The sequence below is a fragment of the Podarcis bocagei genome (genome assembly GCF_964188305.1).
Source record: "Podarcis bocagei genome assembly, chromosome: 2".
Classification (NCBI taxonomy): Eukaryota; Metazoa; Chordata; class Lepidosauria; order Squamata; family Lacertidae; genus Podarcis; species Podarcis bocagei.
The window spans coordinates 13,006,249-13,030,184 of NC_138126.1; the positions used below are offsets into that span (position 1 = coordinate 13,006,249).

The window sequence follows — 23,936 nt, forward strand, 5'->3', positions numbered from 1 at the left end:
TGCATTTTGAGATAATTTTCTTTCAATATATAACACATAGTGAATTTCATATCTTCCTTCCACAATTTTCCCCATTGTTCAAACATAATATTTTTCCCAATATCTTGCGCCCATTTGATCATTGATGCTTTAACCAATTCATCCTTTGTTTCCCACTCTAAGATCAAATTATACAATTTAGATATTTTTTTTATTTTTCTTGTATTAAGTATTTATCGAATTTTGATACTTCTTTTTCAAATCCTAACTTTTTGTCTTTTGCTAATCTGTACTTAATTTGAATATATTGAAACGAATCACTAATATGAGCTTTAATTTCTGTATAATCCTTTAATTCCAATTCTCCGTTTTCTTCCTTTAATACCATTTTATAGGTAGCCCAGTTTTCTTTCATATTTAATTTTTTCACTGCGACAATTTCTGCTGGCGATGCCCACCAAGGAGTTTTCGGTTCTAGGAGTCTTTTATATTTCTCTCATATTTTATATATAGACTTTCTAACTATATGCCCTAGGAAGCCTTTATGCACTTTGACTTTTTCATCTATTAGATAGGCATGCTATCCAAATCTCGTCTCTACTCCCTCTAAATCCAGTACATCCGAGTCATCTAATTTGATCCATTCTTTTAGCCAGGTCAGACCCACCGCATCATGATATAACTCCATGTCAGGGAGGCCAAATCCTCCTCTCTCCTTCTTATCTATCATTATTTTGTGTTTTATTCTTGGTTTTTTCCCTGACCACACGAATTTAGCCACTGTATAAAAGTCTTTTAAAACAATCAAAAACAAAAGCGATCTCAGCAGCAAGGCAAGTGGCTTACAGAAACGGAGAGCATGTAACACAGGCAGAATTCAACGGGTGCTACAGCGATGGGTGTAAGCTTGCTTTTTTAATTTCTCCATCCTGCGGTGCACCTGCTAGGAGACAGCTAGGGATATTAATACTACCTGCCAGCTTTCAATATAAACTTCCTTGACTGTGGAGAATCAGAACAAGAGATGTGGTAAAGCTTGACGTATCCGAAATGAGAGCAGAGTGAAAGGCGGCTAGTAATGCCCACCTCAAATAAGAGATGAGCATCAGAATGCCAAATTACTCTCCGGCTGAGATTAAAAATTTGTGCCAGAGAAGAATTTCAAGATTAACTTGCCCTCCAGCTAGTCAACACATGACAGCCCTGAAGGGAAGGGAATGTAGCTTAAGGAATACCTGCTCTGGATGCAGAAAATCCCAAATTCAAACACAGGCATCTCCAGTTTAGGTCTGGGAAGGATTTCTGCTTGAAAACCTGGACAGCTGCTGCCAGTCAGTGTAGACAGTATTGAGCTAGATGGACCAGTGGTCTGACTCCGCATAAGGCAGATTACTACGAAGCTTCCTGTCTCCCCAAGAGTTCCGCTGGAACCACTCCTAGCCACACAAAATGGAAATTTATTATTGACAGGTTTTATGTGGAGAGGAAATTTGGAATGGGGTGTTTGGTACAGGTGGGTTGTAACAATTTTTGATTTTCTTGGTGTTATGGCTCTGAGCCAAGACTGTTCAGAGGCAAAGGCCAAAAGCAGCACAGAGAGGGACTTGCCTCCTGGTCCTTTGCAGAGAGTCCCGTCACTGTAGGATCCTGAACCATCCCCTGGGAACTGCTGCCATCAGCCTCCAAGGATTCTTCCGTAATGCCTGAAGGGCACTCCTTGCCCAAGTTGCTGCCCTTCCAAACCTCACCAGCTGCAGCTGGCATAGCATGAGTTTCCCAGGTGTCGACACAGCCTCTAGATGCGGGGTTGCGACTCCCATAATCCCTGACTGGGAGTTGTAGTTCAGCAACAACTGGAAGGCCGTGGGCTAGTCCCCACAGCTACCGATAGTACAGTGGTACCTCGGGTTAAGAACTTAATTCGTTCTGGAGATCCATTCTTGACCTAAAGTTTTTCTTAACCTGAGGTACCACTTTAGCTAATGAGGCCTCCCGCTGCCACTGCGCCACCAATCACGCAATTTCTGTTCTCATCCTGAAGCAAAGTTCTTAACCCGAGGTACCACTGTACTGAAGGGAACATCATGGGCTGAAGGACTGTTCTCCATTAATTCACAGCAAGTGTTAAATTGGTTTCATCCACAGATGGGATCTTGACTAAAACCGAGGCACCCAACACATCCCACCCAATGGTGGTTTCTCAAATTGTGGTTGGGTTTGGCATTGTGCTTTTTAAGAGACCCCGGTTCAAATCCCCACCCCTCCCTCAGGTATGAAGCTCACTGGGTGACGTTTTGTGAGGTAAGTCACCCTAGTCTATCTCAAAGGATTGTTGGAAGGATAAAATGGTGGGGGGAACAGAGCCTTTAAATCAGAGCTTTCCCAACGGTGTGTCGCGACATGTTAGTGCGTCGACTGCAGTGTGAAGGTCTGTCACGCAAATTCTCCTGGGGGCTAGAAAAGGGTTAGTTTAACCTCTGGTTTGCTAGTAAAACTGAATTACTGTGTCACAAAATGGTGCATGTCTAAAAAGCGTGTCACCAACATGACAAGTTTGGAAAGCTCTGCTTTAAATTCTTTGGAAAAAGAAGTCTATAAACAAATTTATTCCACGTTGGGGTGTTTGTGTGTGCATCTTATCTATGGGACGCAGGTGGCACTGTGGGTTAAACCACTGAGCCTCTTGGGCTTGCCGATCAGAAGGTCAGTGGTTTAAATCCCCACGACGGGGTGAGCTCCCGTTGTTTGGTCCCTGCTCCTGCCAACCTAGCAGTTCAAAAGCACGTCAAAGTGCAAGTAGATAAATAGGTACCGCTTCGGCAGGGAAGGTAAACGGCGTTTCCGTGCGCTGCTCTGGTTCGCCAGAAGCGGCTTAGTCATGCTGGCCACATGACCCGGAAGCTGTACGCCGGCTCCCTCGGCCAATAAAGCGAGATGAGCGCCGCAACCCCAGAGTCGGCCACGACTGGACCTAATGGTCAGGGGTCCCTTTACCTTTTACATCTTATCTACATAGACCAAGAGTCTTGACTTAAATAATGTATATATTTTTTAATCATTAGGACAGGGAAGTCCCCTCCAGATGGCGCTCCGACACCCATCAGGCACAGCCAGAAAGGTTGGGGATGCTGAGAGTTGGAGTCCAAGGGTGTGGCAAGACAACCAGCGTGGAAACATCCTGCTTTTGCAAAGATCATTTTATTCAGCTTAAGAAATAAAGCAGAAAAAAGGCAGAAAGGTATTCAAAACAAAGCATATTTGTATTCAAAGGAAAGCTAGAGATGAAGAGAGAAAGCGAACAATACCATTTTATAAAACAAAACAAAAATCAGCAAAAAGGGATTAAAAAGAGCTACACACAGGCAGTCGGTTGGTTTGTTAGGGCTGTTCAGTAACGTCTCCCCTTTCTTGCTAGTAGCGTCCAATTTTTCAGGGGAAATTCATGGCCTTAAATAAACCCTAGAATGCAACACAGGAACCTGTGGCCCTCCAAACATGGTCTACAACTCCCATTATTCGTGACCATTTTCCATGCAGGCCGGGGATGGGAGCTGAGAGTTCAAAAACATACTGTAAGGCTGCAAGCTCCCTGTGTCTTGCGTACACCAGTGAAGATTCTGGTGGTGCAGATATAGATCAGGGCTGGGGATCCTGTGGCCCTCCAGAGGTTGTGGGACTACAAATCCCAACACCCTGCAACCCATGGTGGCTGCAGGCTTGATGGGAGTTGGAGTCGAACAATCCTCTGGAGGGTCACAACTTCACCTCCTATATTGCTGGCAGGAATGAAATGTGTGATTCTTCCTTCTGCGGTTTCTTTTTTTTTTTAGGTAACCACATAAATTTCAGACCGCAGATTTCTGTATTTGGGATCTAGTAAAGGGTCCCCGTCAGATGCCACACTCCAAAGAGGCCTTTCCCGAATACCAGCATAGATTCTCCACAGTTATGTGTTTATCTGAAATAAGTGACAGAAACATCACACGCAGAGGGACATTACTTATTTGAAAGTGCACCCGTGCTTTTCTCCCTCTTTATAATATTTTTCCAGTATCTGAAGCACGTGGGTGCCAGACTTCGAAATCCACTCTTCTCCCTGGCTTGAAAGCTCGTCACGTAAAGGGAGAATCCGACACTGAATTTCTACTTCCAAACGAGGCATCTGGGCCATGAGATAACAGTGCCCACATTTGAAAAAGAGACTACTTCTGAACCAAGTCAATCCAAGTCAAGATTTGTTGAACCGGCGGTAGAGGGGAAAGGATCCCTCGAGATCCCCACCCCGCAGTCGAGCAGCTCAGGAGTGGGGTGAAGGGGGGGAATGACCCTCCCTGTGAGGCCTTCAATAGCCCTTTAGGGCCTTCTAAGGCCAAGATGAGGAAATGGTACCCTGCTGTTGGGACTACAGCACCCAGCATTCCTGGGTCACCCTTGTGGGGGCTGATGGGAGATGTAGTTCATCAACATCTGGAGAGCCAAAGGTTGCCTCAGGAAGCACGGCAATGGTCAGGGATGACCAGAGTCCAACAAAATCAGGGGCTGGGGAAGGTTGCTGAGGAGAATTATTTGCTGGAGAAACTCTTTGTCCCTTTCACAGAAACTCCCATGATTCTTTGGGCTGGCGCCCAATTGTGAGGAACTACAACTCCCATCGCCCCAGTAAGCATGGCCAGTAGCCAGGGGATTGTAGTTCAGCAACACCCAAAGGTTCCTTGAACCTGGTATGCGGTGTTGACAGTCTCCCGAGGCAGAAATGGCAAAAACGGTTGTCCTCCCGGGTGTTGCTGGACTACAACTGCCATCATGCCCAGCTGCTCTGCAGGCTGGTGTTGATGGGAAATGGAGTCCAACACCATATTTAAGGCCAGAGGTTCCCCATCTCTGCTCTAAGGCCTTGTCTCCACAAAGAACGGAATGAGGTGGCAGAGTCCTGAAGTGTAAAATGGGGCTGTAACTTCTAAAAAACGATTCCTCACTTAACAAACTCCCTTGCAAGAAGTGGTCTGGGCTAGACTCTTCCCCCCCCCTTATCTGCTAGCTTTCTCCTTTCAACCAAACATGTCTGTGTGATTCAAAAGGCGGGGGGGAGTGGCGTTAGGCCCTTTTCTGGATTCTACCACCGCATCCTGCTACATCTCTAAATTAAAGTCCAATTCTGTGCCCATTCCAGCAGTCTGGAGATGTTTGAAAAATGTATGTGAGACAGGATAAAAATGCCCCAGCAAAAAGCCTACCCTCAGCGTGACAAAGAGGAGACAGTTCACAGACGTACATATATATATATATAAATAAATAATATCACATACACCGCTAGTTGAGACTGCTACCCAAGCCAGATGCTAAACAAGACAAAAAATTGAATTCATTTCCTACAATCAAAACGTAATTCATCTAAAAAAGAAAGCCAGTTTTGCTTCTGTTCCTGGTCCATTCCTATTATGCTGCCACGGTTCCAACCCATTTCTCAGGGTAAAATGGCCGGCATGGATTCGAATCCTTTGCCGTGTGCCAACACATGGACCAGCACCTCGGCTGGCTCAGATTGGCGGTCAGTGCTATTCCCATTCTGCCACCCCAGCTTGGGTCCACCTTGTCCTGATGGGCAGTTCTTCATAAACTTATTCTGCGGAAAGCAAAGCCCGGGCGAAATTCATTTGCCAAATCCAAGCAACGTTGCAGTCCGGTTAGGGCTTGGCAGCGAGGGGGTTATCTAGGCCAAGCCACAGCATGAATCAATGCTAAAATGGCTGCCCAATTGCCACGCCAAACCCTCCTCACCAGATAAAAACTGAATTAGGCAAGAGTTGAGGGCGAGACTAATGGGCCTCAAACCACGTCACCATCCCTCCTTCTTATACACAATCTTCTCTCCCCCCATACCCCATGCTTTCCTCGCCCAGTGGTCTGAAAATGTCCATTGTTTTGCCACAAGGAGAGAACCATTAGGCATTCGGGCCTGGTCTTGCACAGACCTTTTCCTGCTTCCTGGGAGGCCGATGGAGAGCATGGTGGCCTGTTGCTAGGCAGCAGCCTCACACCTCTATACCGCTCCTTCCTTACTAAGCCCAGCATGGAGAAGGGAGAGCCGTAGGGCCAGAAAAAAGAGGAGAAGGAAAGAGAAGGAAGCAGTTAGCCTAAAATGGAGGGGAGGGCCACCCCATCCTTTTCACAGCTATGTTTGGAGAAGGCAACTGTGCCCACCGGCTCTTCCTTCACTGACCAGACCAGAGTTCACCCTCAGCTGTGGCACAGTTCTTTGATGCCATCCTTTCACCTGAAAGAGGGTGCAAGAGGTCACCGGCCAAGAGGAAAGTAAAAAACGCTTCTCATATCTTCGCCTCACTTCCGTCTTCTCCTCCTCCTCCTTCTGCCCCCTCTAGGTAGGCCTCTCCGGAGGCTTGTGCGAGGTCGGCCATTAGGCCCAGGTTGACGCACTCGGGGCATTTCTCCGGGCTCTCGGCGGCCGACGAGAAGATCTTCCCGCAGTCCGCGCATATGAAAGAGTTCAGGCCCAGGTGGCAACGCTGGTGCCGGATGAGGGCCGCCTTGGCCTTGAAGCAGCTCCCGCACTCGGGGCAGACGTAGGGCTTCTCGCTGGTGTGCGTCCGCTCGTGGGCGATGAGCTGGGAGCTCTCGCGGAAGCACTTCCCGCAGCCCAGGCACATGTAGGGCTTCTCGCCGGTGTGGGAGCGCTCGTGCGCCACCAGGCTGGAGCGCTGGATGAAGCCCTTGCCGCACTGCAGGCAGATGTAGGGCTTCTCGCCGGTGTGGGTCCGCTCGTGCTTGCTGAGGCTGGAGCGCACGCTGAAGCTCTTCTCGCAGTAGAGGCACTGGTAGGGCTTCTCGCCCGTGTGGGTCCGCTCGTGGGCGACGAGCTCCGAGGTCCAGTTGAAGCCCTTGCCGCACTCCAGGCACTTGTGGGGCTTCTCGCCCGTGTGGGTCCGGATGTGGGCCATGAGGTGCGAGTTCTGGCTGAAGCTCTTCCCGCACTCGGAGCAGGTGTAGGGCTTCTCGCCGGTGTGGATGCTCTGGTGGCGGATGAGGTCGGCGCTCAGGCTGAAGCCCTTGCCGCACTCCAGGCACTTGTAGGGCTTCTCGCCCCGGTGGCTCTTCTCGTGCAGGACCAGCGTGGCCTTCTGGCTGAAGCTCTTCCCGCACTCGAGGCAGGTGTACGGCTTCTCCCCGGTGTGGCTGCGCTCGTGGATGATGAGGCTGGAGCGCTGGTTGTAGCTCTTCTCGCACAGGAGGCACTTGTAGGGCTTCTCGCCGGTGTGGGTCCGCTCGTGCAGCTGCAGGTGGGAGCTCTGGCTGAAGCGCTTGTCGCAGTGGGAGCACTTGAAGGGCTTCTCGCCCGTGTGCGTCCGCCCGTGCGTGTTCAGCGTCGACCGCTTGCCAAAGCTCTTCCCGCACTCGTTGCACTTGTAGGGCTTCTCGGCCGGCGGGGGTTTCGCGGCGCCCGGGCTCAGGCCCACCACCCCATAGCCCTTCGAGACCTCCGGGAGGCCCTTCTTCTGCAGGAAGCTCTGCTGCACGGCGAACTCGCTGAAGTCGAAGAAGCCCCTGCCGAAAGGGATGGAAATTGGTCCCCGGCTGTCCAGAGAGTGGCCCTCGGACGCTCCGGCCTGGCCGTCCCCCCGGGGGAAGCTGACCTCGTCTCCCCCCCACATCATCCGGTTCAGCTGTAGCCGCTCCGAGCTCCCCAGAGAAGGCTCCCCTTCCTTGCTGTGGCCTAACCAGCCGGCTGCAGGGACGAGAGCGTCAAGACAGGGAGAGAATTCATCAAACAGAGCAGCAGCAGCAGCAGATTTGGCTAAGCAAAGGTAGATATTATTGCAGGCGTTGTTTAGAAGCAAGGTTCTAGTCTTCATGGGTTGTATTTCAGACCCACTGAAATCTACGAAAGCGGCTAAGTATGAGGTCCGCTCATTTCAGCAGATCTACTCCTGCTGCAAAGATAGAACTGAAATCAAGCCGGCAACTTAAATTAAATTACCTAGTGCCAGTCAGTCCCTTAGGCTACTCCATCACCGCTGCTGAGGAAGCCTGACTGCATTTGGCCATCCTTGAACTGACATCAACTAGCAGGCTACCTGAACTCTTGTTCAGCCCGGACACTGAGGTCCAGCTCCGAGGGCCTTCTGGCGGTTCCCTCCCTGTGAGAAGTGAGGCTACAGGGAACCAGGCAGAGGGCCTTCTCGGTAGTGGCACCTGCCCTGTGGAATGCCCCTCCCATGGATGTCAAGGAGATAAACAACTATCTGACTTTTAGAAGACATCTGAAGGCAGCCCTGTTTAGGGAATTTTTAAATGTTTGATTGTGTTTTTACTATTCTGTTGGGAGCCGCCCACAGAGGCTGGGGAAACCCAGCCGGATGGGTGGGGTATAAATAGTAATTATCCATCTGAACTAGTCATTGTAAGAACTGCAACTTCAAGGAACAGGTGCAGTTGCTTTTTTTCCTTCCCCCCTCCCCATCACTTTTTCCACATGAGTTGTGTTTTTCGGATTGAGGGCCGACCCTCTTACGACTGATCTTTCCAAGTCACTCTTGAGCATTTTCGACTAAAGAGTGGAGCAAAAATGCTTCAAATAAAAGGATTAGAAGCAAACTAGGCAGCTCACTGCAAAGAGAGATCGAAGCAGCTAAGGGACATGCATTTAAAGGGCACCCACCCTGGGATCTGTTGTTCCCCCTTCAGAGCTAAAAATCCCCAAACCCTTAACAAACAAAGGTCTGTTTGCCCAACACTGAGTGGAAGATGCAGACCTTTGAGTCTCAGCATCATCTCCTGGAAGGCAGGGCTGTTCTGACAGAGATCACCGTATTTCCGTTTGAGCTCCTCAAGTCTCTGCGCCAGAGTGTCCTCTTCTTCCCTGAGGATTATGAGGCAGTGGGAGAGAGGGGTGGGGGAATATGTAAACAGAAAATGAACCATGTAAATAGCTTTAAGTTTGAACAGCAGAAAAAGACTCTACGTTAATAGAAAGCCTCCTTAATGCACAAGAGGTCCTGGGTTCGTATCCGGGTCAAGACCTTCAGCACAAAATACCTCAGAGATGTGTTTTATTTTTCCGTTCCTTGCAGGAAAGATGGGCAACAGGGGTAAGGCTGGACTTCCATTGGCCCCAGGCAGCGTGGCCAGAGATGGTGGCAAACTGGGGTTCCAGCAACACCTGGAAGGTCGTAGGTCGTTCTTATCTTACGACTCAACCCTGATTTCCCAGGCCCCAACACCCTATGGTGGCTCTTAATGGACATGGCTATTGAGGCCCATTAATTTCACTTCCCAGGATTCTTTGGGGGAAGCCGTGGCTGTTTAAATTGGCAAATTACTGCTTTGAATGTATGGTATGGATGGTCAGATGTACACAAGTATGACGATTCCCACCCCCACCTCTGGGAAAAAAGCCCGAAAGCAGGTGGATTCTTACCTGATTTCAATACTTCCCGAATCCTGCAAGGGAAGGGTGTTGGCGGAGGGGGGGAGAGAGGGAGGGAGAGAGAGAGAGAGAGAGAGAAAGGTACAAACCATGAGCTGTACAGGGAAAAATTGTTCACTTTCGTACAAAAAATGAGAGCCCAGCAAGAGCAACAGGCAGCAGGCTGTTGGCCTCTGTCCCAAGGGGCAATGGAGTGCACCTCCAGGGGTGAAGTCAAACTGCAGTACCAAAGTGACCTTCCCGGGACGCAAGCCTGTACGGAGGTCCTGGGTGAAAATTTTAGATTGTTCTCTTGCACTTGTTTTTAATGTTTGCTTGGAAAAAGGAGCTAGTAAAAATGGACAGTGGAACTCACTGACACTGGACAGTTACTGCAAAGGTAACACATTTTCTTTATCCTTTTTTAAATATATAGATAATAAATATTAAGAGAGGTTGAGAAAGTGCCAGGGGCACCAGTCACAAAATGGCCGCCATGGTGGCGTGGTGTAACACTGATGAGCAAAAAAAGAAACAGGACCACAAGATGATGTGGGAATGCCCCCCAATCAATGGGGAAAGAGGCACCCACATCAACCCCCGCCAGTCACAGGGACCTCTCCCCTGTTCAGTGCAGAAGGGAAAGAGCCCAGTCCTCTCATCCAATGAAATGTGGGCACATTTAAGAGGGAGTTTTTAATTTAGGAGAAGCTGAGGGAGTGCAACAGGAATTTGGCAAGAAGAGCAAAGGGTCTCCTATACATTGTGGATTTTTCAGGGGATATTTACAAAGGCCTTTTGCAGGTGCCACTGCTGGGGGCACTGGCAGGCATGCTGGCATCCTTGGGCAATATGCTGGCAATCCCTGTAATTTATGATAGCCGGCTTGGCTCCGTGTTTTGGGTCAATAAGGAATCTGCCCACCCGTGTCAGATCAACTATTGAGTCTGCTTACCCTACTGAACTCCACCCAAAAAAAACCTTACCACTATCTCCTCACTGCTGTTTCCTTCTTCTCCATCCTCTTCCTTCTTCTCTTTCCTCAGGTCCATCGCTTCGGAATCTGGCAACACCTTCCAATGAATAAAATTACTAAGTTCAATAGAAACCAACAGCCGCCGCTTCCTCCTTTTGAGTTTTAAAGAAATATGCAACTCCAGTTACTATGAAGATTAAGAATTCGTGTGGCCAGACACTCTCCTAGCGTCTCTCTTCAGGTTTCATCCCAACCTAGCCACAAAGTCTATCCACATTTTCAGCCACTTCAGCTATGATATACAGTTGTACCTTGGATCCCAAATGCCATGGTACTCAGACGTTGTGGCTCCCAAACGCCGCAAACCTGGAAGTGAGTGTTCCGGTTTGTGAACGCTCTTTGGAACACAAATGTCCTAAGGGGCTTCCAACTGGCTGCAGGGGCTTCCTGCAGCCAATCGGAAGCCGTGCTTTGGTTTCTGAACGTTTTGGAAGTCAAACGGACTTCCGGAACGGATTCCATTCGACTTCCAAGGTATGACTGTATACGTGTTGGTACTAACATGTAAGACCCTCATACAGCTCAGGACCACTTTACTTATGAGACTGCCTTATCCCTTTTACACCCAAGTAGATCACGCTGCAGTCTGCAGGAATGTTTTTATCCTAAAATTCCCAAAGGCCTCAGGAGTAACCTGGCACAGGGCTTTTAGTGTGGCAACCCCTGTTCTGTGGAATAGCACTCTGGTCGAGATACAACAACCACCCACTTCCTGGAAGCGATCAAATCTCATTTTGGTTCCAACAGTCTTTCCCGGCTGACTAAATGGGTTTTCACCACAAGCGGCCACTTGTTAGGGCATTAAGTTTAAAAACTTAATTCGTTGTATTCTCTTCCGCGCAAATGGCCTTGGGATGCTGGTTTAGAAGATTAAAAATCATTGTGCCATCAAACTCATGGCCCATAGTGGTGATATGTGCAGAAGCCTTAACAGGGATTGCACTGATTGTATCATGGCTTATTCCTGCAACTGCTTGCCAGTTGCCAAGCCCAATTCAAGGTAACAAACAAAATTCCCAAACTCCCTGCCCCCTTTCCCCAGTGGACCACTTGAAAATTGCTGATGGTCTTGGAAGGACTACTGAATAATTTTTCCTCCTTTATTTCCAGGAAAATATTTCTGCCTGTATTTCCAGGAAAATTTAGCCACAACCCTAAAGAAAAACCACCCCTCCGTCTGATCAGTACCTCGTTGCTGTTTCCGCGTTCCTCTTCCGTAGGATCCTCGATCATCAGTTCGTCGCTGCTGCTTTCCTCTTTAACCTTCTCGCTTATGATATCTAACGGACTCTCCTGCAATTTTTTGTGCTGAAAATGGGAGGTGGGAAGGAGAAAGAATGAAACTCTTAGGATCTGATTTGGAATAACATTCCTGATCACCACGGCAGTTTCTGTGGTTTCAAAAGGTTTCAGCAAGCAACAGCAGTTGGGTCATCATGGAGTGTTCCCTTATGAATCCGGCTTACATTATTCTGTCTGCCATTTGTGCAAGCGTCGGTCACAGTCTCCACCTTCTCTGACAGAAACCATGGTTTACTGGGCACGTGGCTGAATTACTAGTTGGCTGAATTACTAGTTAGAAATCAGTCCTGGTTTCATAACTGGGGATTAAATCCAGTTATGTAAAGAAGCTGGTAAAATGCGGTCTTGACTATGCTACCACTCAGTGGATTTGTAACTGGCTGACTGACCGAACCCAAAGGGTGCTCATCAATGGTTCCTCTTCATCCTGGAGAAGAGTGACTAGTGGGGTGCCACAGGGTTCTGTCTTGGGCCCGGTCTTATTCAACATCTTTATCAATGACTTGGATGATGGACTCAAGGGCATCCTGATCAAATTTGCAGATGACACCAAACTGGGAGGGGTGTCTAACACCCCAGAGGACAGGATTACACTTCAAAATGACCTTGACAGATTAGAGAACTGGGCAAAAACAAACAAGATGAATTTTAACAGGGAGAAATGTAAAGTATTGCACTTGGGCAAAAAAAATGAGAGGCACAAATACAAGACGGGGGACACCTGGCTTGAGAGCAGTACATGTGAAAAGGATCTAGGAGTCTTGGTTGACCACAAACTTGACATGAGCCAACAGTGTGACACGGCAGCTAAAAAAGCCAATGCAATTCTGGGCTGCATCAATAGGAGTATAGCATCTAGATCAAGGGAAGTAATAGTGCCACTGTATTCTGCTCTGGTCAGACCTCACCTGGAGTACTGTGTCCAGTTCTGGGCACCACAATTCAAGAAGGACACTGACAAACTGGAATGTGTCCAGAGGAGGGCAACCAAAATGGTCAAAGGCCTGGAAACGATGCCTTATGAGGAACGGCTAAGGGAGCTGGGCATGTTTAGCTTGGAGAAGAGGAGGTTAAGGGGTGATATGATAGCTATGTTCAAATATATAAAAGGATGTCACATAGAGGAGGGAGAAAGGTTGTTTTCTGCTGCTCCAGAGAAGCGGACATGGAGCAATGGATCCAAACTACAAGAAAGAAGATTCCACCTAAACATTAGGAAGAACTTCCTGACAGTAAGAGCTGTTGGACAGTGGAATTTGCTGCCAAGGAGTGTGGTGGAGTCTCCTTCTTTGGAGGTCTTTAAGCAGAGGCTTGACAACCATATGTCAGGAGTGCTCTGATAAGTGTTTCCTGCTTGGCAGGGGGTTGGACTCGATGGCCCTTGTGGTCTCTTCCAACTCTATGATTCTATGATTCTATTCTATGATTCTATGAAATCAGTTTCCTGGTATGGGTGTAACAGGAAACCATGGTTTAAACAATCCACAGGCCAGCACCTCAACTCGATGTACATGTACCTCTGCATCTTGCAGTGACATAGATATGAGTAGCTTGGAAATCAGACACAAGCTGTCTGATAAGCCCAGAAAAATGGTCCACTGTCTGAAACAAACCACCAGGTAGAACCACTCACACCTCAGACCAATTTTGTTGTGTGTTTTTGTTTTACAGTATTATTACATTTAACAGCTTACACAAGGGATGGGGAACCTTCCAGATGTGGCTAGGCCAGGTTTTATCTCCTACTTCACAGATGTGGAACCTGTTGCCCTTCAGACGTTCCTGGACTACAAGTCCCATCATCCATGGCCGTGCTGGCTGGGTGGCTGATGGGATTCAGAGTCCAACAGCATCCGAAGGGTCTATAGGAATCGTTTACTGGTTTAGCTGGTTGTTAGGCTTATGTTCCGATTTCCAAAGTTCCTTCTATACTGCAGGAGTTGATAAATCATAAGCAACTTCTGCAATAATTCTGATGAAACAGTTTGCTACTCTCAGACCAAATAATTTTAGCAATGACTAATAAAATGACATCAAATGCAAACAACTGCTATTTTTATAAAGCGTATCTGGACAGAAGTTACGTGGACGTATTATCAAATCCTAAATTACACAAGAATGTGCTTGGCTCACATCTGAGCGTGCCAAAAATATCAACGCTAAAAACAGCATCTGCTGTGAAGACAACTAAGTCATCTATAAAGCCCTATTCCAGGCTTTCTTTTTAAAGGAGGAGGTTGAGACATAACCGCCTTGGTTCAAGATGGGGAAGTGGTGGAGAACCAGTCTGGTATGGCGGTCTGGCTTGCCTCTGAAGGACGTCACAAATTGGAATATACCTTGCATTTCCATTCCAAGAAGTTGAATTGTGCCTAACTGGGGTGAAGAAGACCAGCTACAGGTCCTTTCCCAGTTATCTCTGGAACCAGCAGCATTGGTGCAAAGAAGCGTTTGAAATTCTCCAGGCGTATTTTGCACCTGGTTATTGGCCACTTGCAACCGAGTAAAGATTCCAGGGTGCCAGGATGGCGCCTGATGTCTCCACCATCTGGAGGTGAATGCCTGGGGATCCTTGGATCTTGACCGTTTTCACATCCTGCAGAATTATATCTGCTATATTTTATCTGCACAATTGGAATGAATTTCAGGAACGCAAACGTTGCATTGACAAATACAACTGTCAAGCCGCCTGGCCCAGAAATGGCACCTAGCCGTTCTGTTTTGGCAACTGTAACCCTGGTTTTTAAGGAGCCGTTTGACGCCTAGCTTATATATTTGAGTTGTCTAATGTAGCAAGACCACCTGGAAGAATTTTACCCTTATGATTTCTATATAATCATATATCCATATATAACCATATACAGTGGTGCCCTGCAAGACGAATGCCTCGCAAGACGGAAAACTCGCTAGACGAAAGGGTTTTCCGTTTTGGAGGTGCTTCGCAAAACGAATCTCCTATGGGCTTGCTTCGCAAGACGAAAATGTCTTGCGAGTTCCTGCAGGTTTTTCCCCCTCCTCCCCCTTTTCTAAGCCGCTAAGCTGCTTATCAGCTGATCTGATAAGCTGCTAAAAGCCGCTAATAGCACTAATCCGTCAATGGGCTTGCTTCGCAAGACGAAAAAACCGCTAGACGAAGAGAATCACAGAACGGATTCTTTTTGTCTTGCGAGGCACCACTGTATCCTAATGATGATTTTTATATATCCATGTATCCTAATGAGGTTTGAATCGCTAAAGCTTCAGCAGAACTAAAGTGCTTAGATCTTAAAAATCCAAAAGTTGCCCTCTGCCCTATTTCTCTCTCTGCCCTGCTACTGTGCTTAAAGGAAATAATAAATCTGATGTTTTGGCATTTTTCTATAGGGATCTTTCTCCAGACAGCTTCTCAGGCTCACAAGATGGGGCTGAGTTAGGTAAAGGTAAAGGGACCCCTGACCATTAGGTCCAGTCGTGACCAACTCTGAGTTAGGGAACAGGAAAAAAAAGCCAGCCCCAATGCAATGTTCTAAGTCAATAACAGATGGGGGGGGGGTTATTCAGGTTTCAACGGTCAAATAGGTTTCTTTTCCTCTTTATTGCTGAAAATTAGGGTAAAGGGCAAATTGACGCACCATCAGAGGAAAGCAGACGTATTCTTTACATGGGCAGAGGAAGAGCTTGTGCGCGCTCATTGGTTTGATTTTCGCTGCAACATACGAATATGTCATGTTTTATGCTGTTTGTACTCAGGTATAAAACCCCAGTGCACAGGGGTTTCGGCGCCCAGGCTCTGGAAACGATTCCACTGGGTCTTTACTGCTCAGCAATAAACTTTGCCTTCTTTTTCTCCACTGCTGCGTCTGTCGATTCTTGGACACAACCTGAGTGGGCCACAGGTATTCCATATATACTTGCAACACTGACACTGGTGCAGAGGTGGGGATATTTGCCAGAGTTACAGAAAGCTGCCTCGTACCGAATCAGGACATTGGTCCAGGCACCTCCGGACTGTCTACACTTAAGGCCAGTGGCTCAGGCCGGGAACATTCCCAATTCTTTTTGGAGATGTTGAGGATTGAACCCAGGAACGTACAAGAGATGTTCTGCCAATTGAACTATACCCCCTCCTCATAAAGGCTTTCAGATCTCTTTCTTGCCTTTTGGCACCCTAACATCACAGAGATAATCTAATTTTTTTTGTGCAGCACGCCAAGGGCTTACGGAGCCCTAGAAAAACAGGAGAGGATGTTTCTAACCTTTAATTCCTCAGTGGCATCTGATGCTTCAGCTTTCTCTTCAGTCAGCATCTTCTTGCTGTCTGCTGGCTTCTCGGGCTTAGCTTCACTGTCTCCTCTCTTTTGTTTAAGGAGGGTGAGGCGTTCCTTCGGCACCACCTGAAGAAAGAGAAACGTTACCTGCTTGCTGATTTTGCTTCAAGATGCCAGGAACTGAACCTGGACGTTTCTACCTTTGAAACATTTTGCTCTATGTTACAGCTTCTTCCCAACTGATTAAAGGCCACAAATCACGTGGCAAGGCCTTAAATCATGGGTAGGCAAACTAAGGCCCGGGGGCCGGATCCGGCCCAATCGCCATCTCAATCTGGCCCGCAGACGGTCCGGGAATCAGCATGTTTCTACATGAGTAGAATGTGTGCTTTTATTTAAAATGCATATCTGAGTTATTTGTGGGGCATAGGAATTCGTTCATTTTTTTTCCTTTTCAAAATATAGTCCGGCCCCCTACAAGGTCTGAGGGACAGTGGACCGGCCCATGGCTGAAAAAGTTTGCTGACCCCTGTGGCTTAAATCATGTGCATGTATTAAAAGCCACTAGGAGATCTTCCGTCTTTATTGAGGGGAATACTAACCTCTTCTTTCCTATAACTGTAATGGACTAAGTGGCGCATTTCTAACAATCTCAAGAATTTATTTCCAAAAATAAGTTCACCTCTGGCATCCTACTACCACCCTTACTGTCTGTATGCTCATATATATCTTTTATGTGAACCATCCTGAGGCCTCTGGGTATAGGGCAGTATATAAACTCAATTAATAATAATCATAAAAACAAGACCAACCCCCCAGAGTCCATGTTCAATATCAAACACTATTTTGCGTGCCGTGTAGCCATCTGTCTATTGATGTTTATTTTTATTATTTTACTCCATTTTTTATTTTTATAACGTTGTAAGCCGCAGTGGTGTGTTTTTATGATACAATGGTATATAAATATTTTTTATAAAGAAAATAATAAACTGGGGTGGGAGGAAGCTGAGTTATCCCTTCCTTCCTCCAAAAAGCTCAGGGACCATTCTGTCCTGACCCATTCTCTCCCCACAACCACCAGGCCGTTTTGACCTGTTCAGAACTTAAGCACTACAGAAAAGAAGATAAATGAGGCTAATGGCATAAAAGCCATACAAAAATAAAAGTATTGTTATGAATATTACTACAAATCTAAAATATTGATTTGAAGCAGAGTTGAGAAATTAAATCATAATTACCAGAATCAGCAAAGCTAGAATTGTACAAGGAAAAGAGATGAGAGATGCTCAAACAAAGGGATATTTGTAGCCATTTTTTTCTTTGGAAGGAGACTCCCCACCGCCACCCCACCGCCATTATCAAAGAAAAGCAAGATTACATTCCACAGATATCCAACCACATGAAAGGATTTGATAAATCGTATGCCCAAAATACATGCATTGCAACTTCTGCAACAATTTTGATTCAACTTAGCTTACTATCATTAAAGCAAAACAATTTCAGCAACATCTAATAAAACTATATCAAACAGCAAACAACGGTTGTTTTTAAAAAGTGTATCCGGATAGAAGTTACGTAAGACATATTACCAAAACCAAGAATGTGCTTGGCTCGCATCTGGGCATACTAAAAGCATCAGTGCTAAAAACAGCATTTGCTGTGAACACAACTTGTTTGACTAATCTAGAAGACTGATTAAGTTGGACCAATTCAAAGTTTTATTTTTATAACAGGAGACAAACACATTGTTTCAAGATAAGGAACAGGGAGTAGTGATGTACTGGTCTGGAACGCAGGTCTGGCCGGTCTCCAAAGGACATTACAAAAATAGAAACATGTATTTTATTCCTGTTTTAATAAATTTAATTGTACTTCATTGGGATAAGGCCCAACACTTGCTGCATTTAAAAATATTATTATAATCATTTAATTTCTCTACCACTTAATATATTAAAAATATCTCTAAGTGGTATACAGAAAACTGAAACAACTTAAATAAAATACTGCAAAATATAGTTACATATAAAAAAGTTACCTTAATACAAAGTTACTATATATATCTCAATTCATTTTCCATCTGACACACCAGGTTATCTCCCAGGGTCCAAAAAGGCTCTCAGCTTACCCACAAAAGTCTCAACTTGCTTTTTATGGGCCCAAGGTGGATGGTACTTCCTCAGGCATTATTAATACTTACTAATCGCTTCACTCATAAAAACAGCTCAAAGCAACTTACAGACACAAAAAAAGAAATATCAGAAACAATTACAATAAACACAGTCAGTAAAAAACGAACACACACCTTCCGTACAAATAACAACAGGGCCTAGCAGACCCTGCCCTAGAAAAGCCACAAATACTTAAAAACCTTTCAGACTTAGGGTCAGAATTTGTTTTAAAACTTGACAAAGAGGGCTGCAGGCAAGAGTCCCTGGGGAGAGGATTCCCCAAACTGGGAGCCACCACTGAAAAGGCCTGTTTCTCATGTTTCCATCCTGCAGATTTCTCACATGGATGATCGCAGGGTTTGCAGGAGGTTCAAATGGAGAGAGGTAGTCCTCATGGTCTTCTCTTCTTCTTCTTTGCCGATCACTCGTAGCCAATTAAGATTGTCTTCCATGAATAAGGCTTTAACAGTGAATCTGTGAGTGACTGTGGAGGCCAATTCTGGATCCACACATCCTTCCACAGTGGGGACAAAGGTTTCAAGGCGGGAGTTGATCATGGTGTGGATTTGCCAAGCGTGCCTTCCTCTTAGCACGTTTCTCCCTTCTGTTCTGAGTTCGAGCGTCTTCAAAGTCCATGACACTTTTGGTAAAGGCTGTTCTCCAACTGGAGCACTTGCAGGCCAGGGTTTCCCAGTTGTCAGTGTTTATACTACATTTTTAAAGACTTGTCTTGAGAGAGTCTTTGAACCTCTTTTGTTGGCCACCAGCATTACGCTTTCCATTTTTAAGTTCGGAATAGAGTAGTTGCTTTGGAAGACGATCGTCAGGCATCCGCACAACATGACCAGTCCAACGAAGTTGACATTGAAGAATCATTGCTTTGACACTGGTGATCTTTGCTTCTTCCAGTACACTGGCATTAGTTCACCTGTCTTTCCAAGTGATGTGCAAAAAATTTTCAGAGACACCGTTGATGGAATCTTTCGAGGAGTTGGAGATGGCGTTTATAAGTGGTCCGTGTTTCACAAGCGTACAGTAAGGTTGGTAGTACAATAGCTTTGCAAACAAGCATTTTGGTTTCCCTGCAAATGTCCCGGTCGAGGTATTGGGTTCCTGATCAAAACCAGCACTTTGAAACTAACTGGTAGCCACTGCAGTTGGGCCAGGATTGGCATTGTGTGCCCAGACCAACTTGCAACCTGGCTGCCAGGCTCTGAACCAAGTGCAGTTTGTGAACCACCAAGAAACATTTCAACATTTCAACGTAGTATAGCATCAAAATGATTTTATTTATTTGCAGAGTATGTCCAGATATTTTTTTTCAAAATGCGAGCCACAGCATCGAGTGATGCTGCAAGCTCACGACTCATTGAGTCTGTATACATACTTAAGGTACGAGGCTCGTTTATAATTCATGTTCCTATGTGGATGCATTGTTTTACACTTTCTAAGTGTCGCACGATTACATTATAAAGTACAGTGGTACCTCAGGTTACATACGCTTAAGGTTACAGACTCTGCTAACCCACAAATATTACCTCGGGTTAAGAACTTTGCTTCAGGATGAGAACAGAAATTGTGCTTCGGCGGCACGGCGGCAGCAGGAGGCCCCATTAGCTAAAGTGGTGCTTCAGGTTAAGAACAGTTTCAGGTTAAGAACGGACCTCCGGAACAAATTAAGTACTTAACCTGAAGTACCACTGTAGTTTTGTTTGACGTTATAAATGAAGCGCTGCAAGGTGTTGTTTCCTTTTGCTTTCCAAAGTATTTCTTATCAAATAAAAAACTGGTGTGGTCTGAGCACATTTTTTATTCTGAAAGTGTGGCCTGGAGAAAAAAGTTTGAAGAACCACTGTTTTAGAACATAAGAAAGCTCAGCTATTGGATAAAGTTCAACACCCTTTTCTCACGGCAGCCAATCAGATGCTCTTTAAAAAAAACTAAAAAAAAAAAAAAAACTTAAGAGATTTCGGGGATTGAACCCGGGACAAAGCACGCGTTCTCCCATTGAGCTACAGCCTGTCCTCAGATATTTAGGAACAAAGGGAGCTGCCATATATTGAATCAGACCCTTGGTCCATCTACCTCAGTAATGTCAACACAGACTGGCAGCAGCTTCCCAGAGTGTCAGGCAGGAGACCGCCCCCCCCCTTCCCCAGCCCTACCAGTTGGAATAGCTCAGCCGGTACAGCAGGAGACTCTTATCTCAGGGTTGTGAGTTCGAGTTCCACGCTGGGCAAAAGATCCCTGCATTGCAGGGGGTTGGACTAGATGACCCTCAGGGTCCCTTCCAACTCTATGATTCTACCTGGAAATGCCACTGGTGTTTGGACCTGGAGCCTTCTGCATAAAAAGCAGGTTCTCTGACACTAATATTCCTTCCTTCCCCATAAAAAGTGGGAGCAGAACCTCAGATCTGTATTGATTTTTTAAAAATTGATTTCTTTTTTGGGGGGGCAGGTGCTCCCCCGCCCTGCCTTGGCTACACCCATGCAGCTGTGGGTTGAACCTGCAAATTCCTCCATTCAAAAGCAACGCTCTAATCCAGACCAATTAATACAGCTTTTTATTTTTTTTAAAGAAAATTATCTTTGTTGAATGTGGACCTTTGCCTGCTCCCCTTTCCTCCCTGATTATTCCTACCTGAATTTTCTCTTCTGCACCCTTTTCAACTCCGGCGTCCATGGTAAAGCTGGGGTGATTGCGGAAATTTTCTGCTCCTAGTGGGGGAGAGGGGAGGGGAGGAAAAGAAAAGAAAAGAAAAGGGAGTTTTAATTATTTTTAAAAAATGATTGAAAGGGAAAGCAGGGTGCCGAGGGAGAGAAAAAGCAAGCAAGCAACCCGGTTCTCTCTCTCTGGGGGGGGTTAGAAAAGTCGTGAGTTCAAGTTTGCAGCGCTACCAAGGCTCCATCGTAGAACATTTGCTTCTCGATCTCCTTCCGCATCAGCAGAAAAATCAGGAGGAGCAATCGCTTCGGTCGAGAGCGCTAGGCCCCACGTGCTGCTGCGCCGAGCCCCTGAGCACGTGCAGAGTGCAAATCGTAGCACCACCCAGCTCTCCCCGGGAAGTAAGCACAACCTAACTTCAACTCCCCCCCCCCCAAAAAAAAAATATTTCAGGGAAAAGAAAAGGTGGCTGCGGGCGGAGGCGGAAGGAGTTTATTATTATTATTACTATTATTAAAAAATGCTTTAGAGCATGTGCAAAAAGTCTTCCCTTTCCCCCCGCACCCCAACCTACGGAAACGGATGGCGAAGCGCAGCCAAGCTCGTCTGAAGGCGCCGAGAAGTCCCTCCGGCAGGCGGAGGGTGATGCAACAGGGAAGGCCAGGCTCCTTCTGAGCATGTGCAAAGCGCGCCCCGCTACCCTTTCCTGCAAGGATCGCCCACCCACCAGCCCGCCCCCTCCCACACCCACCCAGGGCTGGGGGCGGGGGAAGGCGGAAATCCTTTAAGAGAATGCCTCTGAGCATGTGCAAAGTGCACCCCTCTCTTCTTCCCCCGCCCGCAGGCTAAAAGATCCTTTCTTGTGCAGGAAAGCGGGAGGAAAAATCAATAATATAAATATAAATATAAATATAAAAATAATACTACTAAGTCTGCAAATCTGTCGGAGCTGCTCCAGCGGAGCCCAGCTTCTCTAATCCCCGAGTCTTTGGGAAGAACGTCTGCATTGCTAACTTAAACCGGTTAGCCACCCACTCGCTTCCCCTCCCGCGGAACCCTGGGAGTTGTAGGGCGGCAGGCCCGGCGCGGCCATTCTCCGCGCGGCCTCCGGGACTACAACTCCCAGGGTTCCTTGCGAGGCGATGGACGCGGCGAGCTTTGCAAAGGGATCGGAGCCCAAGCGCCTGGAGCAGAGACCAGTTTTGCCGAGAAGAAAAGAGTCAGTGGGGGATAAGACCTTCAAAGCAGGGGGCTTTTGTTTTCATTTATAGTTTCTTTACTTCTTGCCCGACTCCTCGCCCCGCTTGTGGAGTTTGGTTTCTTTTCAGGAAACCGGTTTGAAACCGGATTAAAGGGGCGCCGTGTAGACGCGGCTTCGCGCCGCTCAAGGAAAGGAAACCTCTTTCCCCGCTGCCTGTCTCCCGCGCCCCTCGGGGTCCAGGGATCCGGGACGGGCGGAGGCACGGGCTGAGCTCACCGTTTACACGGACAGCGCCCGGGGACAAAATCCGGCGCGGCTGCCCTGCGAAGCGGAGCGGAGGGGAGCAATAAGGAGAGGAATCCGTGGCTTTCTGCTTCCCCAGGGCCATAGCTGTCAACGTTTCCCTGTTTTTAAAGGGAAATTCCATTATTCCAAATAAGATTCCTCGCAAGAAAAGGGCAAAGTTGACAGCTATGCCCAGGGCCCTCTCATCATCATCATCGAATTTGTATACCACCCTTCATCCATGCCTGTTGTCTTTGTCCATGGAGTTTTCTTGGCAGGGATACTGGGGTGGCTTGCCAGTTCCTGCTCCAGGTGGATCACGTTTGGTCAAAACTCTCCACTATGACCTGTCCATCTTGGGTGGCCCTGCATGGCATAGCTCATAGCTTCTCTGAGTTATTCAAGCCCCTTCGCCGCGGCAAGGCACAGGGAGAAGGGGACGACAGAGGACGAGATGGTTGGATAATGTTCTCAAAGCTACCAGCATGAGTTTGACCAAACTGCGGGAGGCAGTAGAGGACAGAAGTGCCTGGTGTGCTCTGGTCCATGGGGTCACAAAGAGTCGGACACGACTAAACGACTAAACAACAACAACTTCATCCATAGAACTCAGGGGGTTCACAACATGAAATTACAATACCAAAAACCCCATGCAAAATAAATAATAAACATAAGAACAAAAACAAACCAATAATCCCTCTCCCGTAACCCATTTAAGGGCGTTGGATGTCAATCAGCCAAAGGCCTGGAAGAAAAGGAATACTTTCTCCTGGTGCCTAAAGGGGTATAATGAAGGTGCCAGGCGAAAAGTAGGGAAAGTAGCCAACCATCCGGTTGTGGCTGTACATGTTTCGTGCAAGAATTAAGAGCAAAGCAAATAAAGAGTTGCCAACTTTTTCTTTCTTCTTTGGAGGGGGCTCCTCTGCCTTTTGCAGCCATGTGACGACAGGCAGAAGTTATTACTATTATTTATCGCTTCTTTATGCTGTGAACTGCCCTGAGATCTTGGGGTGAATGGTGGTATGATTTTTAAAATAATAATAATACAGTCAAACCTCAGTTGTGGAATGTAATCCGTTCCAGAAGCCCGTTTGGCTTCCAAAACGTTCAACAATGGAATCGTGGCTTCCTGTTGGTCGCAAGAGCTTCCTGCACTCAGAGGAAGTGACATCAGAATTCGGCTTCCAAAAAACGTTCGAAAACTGGAACGTTTACTTCCAGGTTTTGGGCGTCTGGGAGCCAAATCGTTCGAAAACGGAGCCGTTCAGGAGCCGAGGTTTGACTGTCATAAATCCCTGAGAGATGTTAGGAGACTCCTCTCTCAGCTACAATTCTCAGAGTTCCCTTTTAAGAGGGATTGATTGTCAAAGTACTTTGGGAACTGTAGCTTGGAGAGAGGGAACAGACTCTCAGCACCCATAACAAATGACAGTTCTCAGGATTTTGGGGGGTGGAGGTTGCTATGGCTGTTACAATTCTGTTAATTCTGTGTCCAGGGCAGTTGTCTACCAGCTCCACCTGGTACGCAGGCTAAGACTCTACCTGCCCGCAGACTGTCTTGCCAGAGTGGTGCATGCTCTAGTTATCTCCCGCTTGGACTACTGCAACACACTCTGCGTGGGGCTACCTT

General features: G+C 46.9%; 2 protein-coding genes and 1 long non-coding RNA gene across 3 annotated transcripts; 1 reads left to right on the forward strand and 2 right to left on the reverse strand.

Annotated features, from left to right (window-relative positions):
- Positions 1-585: 585 nt before the first annotated feature.
- On the forward strand, positions 586-5,275 carry LOC308581347. The gene is made up of 2 exons (XR_014004995.1): positions 586-2,443; positions 3,042-5,275. It is a non-coding gene; the product is annotated as an uncharacterized lncRNA (long non-coding RNA).
- On the reverse strand, positions 3,159-9,800 carry LOC308580740 (uncharacterized protein). Its single transcript, XM_081182863.1, has 2 exons — positions 8,748-9,800; positions 3,159-7,720 (listed from the first exon to the last, which is right to left on the reverse strand). Exons 1-2 carry the CDS (start codon positions 8,914-8,916, stop codon positions 6,306-6,308), a joined length of 1,584 nt encoding a protein of 527 aa, XP_081038989.1. The 5' UTR covers positions 8,917-9,800; the 3' UTR covers positions 3,159-6,305.
- A 16-nt stretch (positions 9,801-9,816) lies between these two features.
- LOC308579772 (uncharacterized protein) lies at positions 9,817-22,409 on the reverse strand (the record flags this gene model as incomplete). Its single annotated transcript, XM_081180705.1, has 6 exons — positions 9,817-10,473; positions 11,625-11,744; positions 15,974-16,111; positions 20,797-20,873; positions 21,395-21,577; positions 22,298-22,409. 6 exons carry the CDS (start codon positions 22,407-22,409, stop codon positions 10,357-10,359), a joined length of 747 nt encoding a protein of 248 aa, XP_081036831.1. The 3' UTR covers positions 9,817-10,356.
- Positions 22,410-23,936: the final 1,527 nt, after the last annotated feature.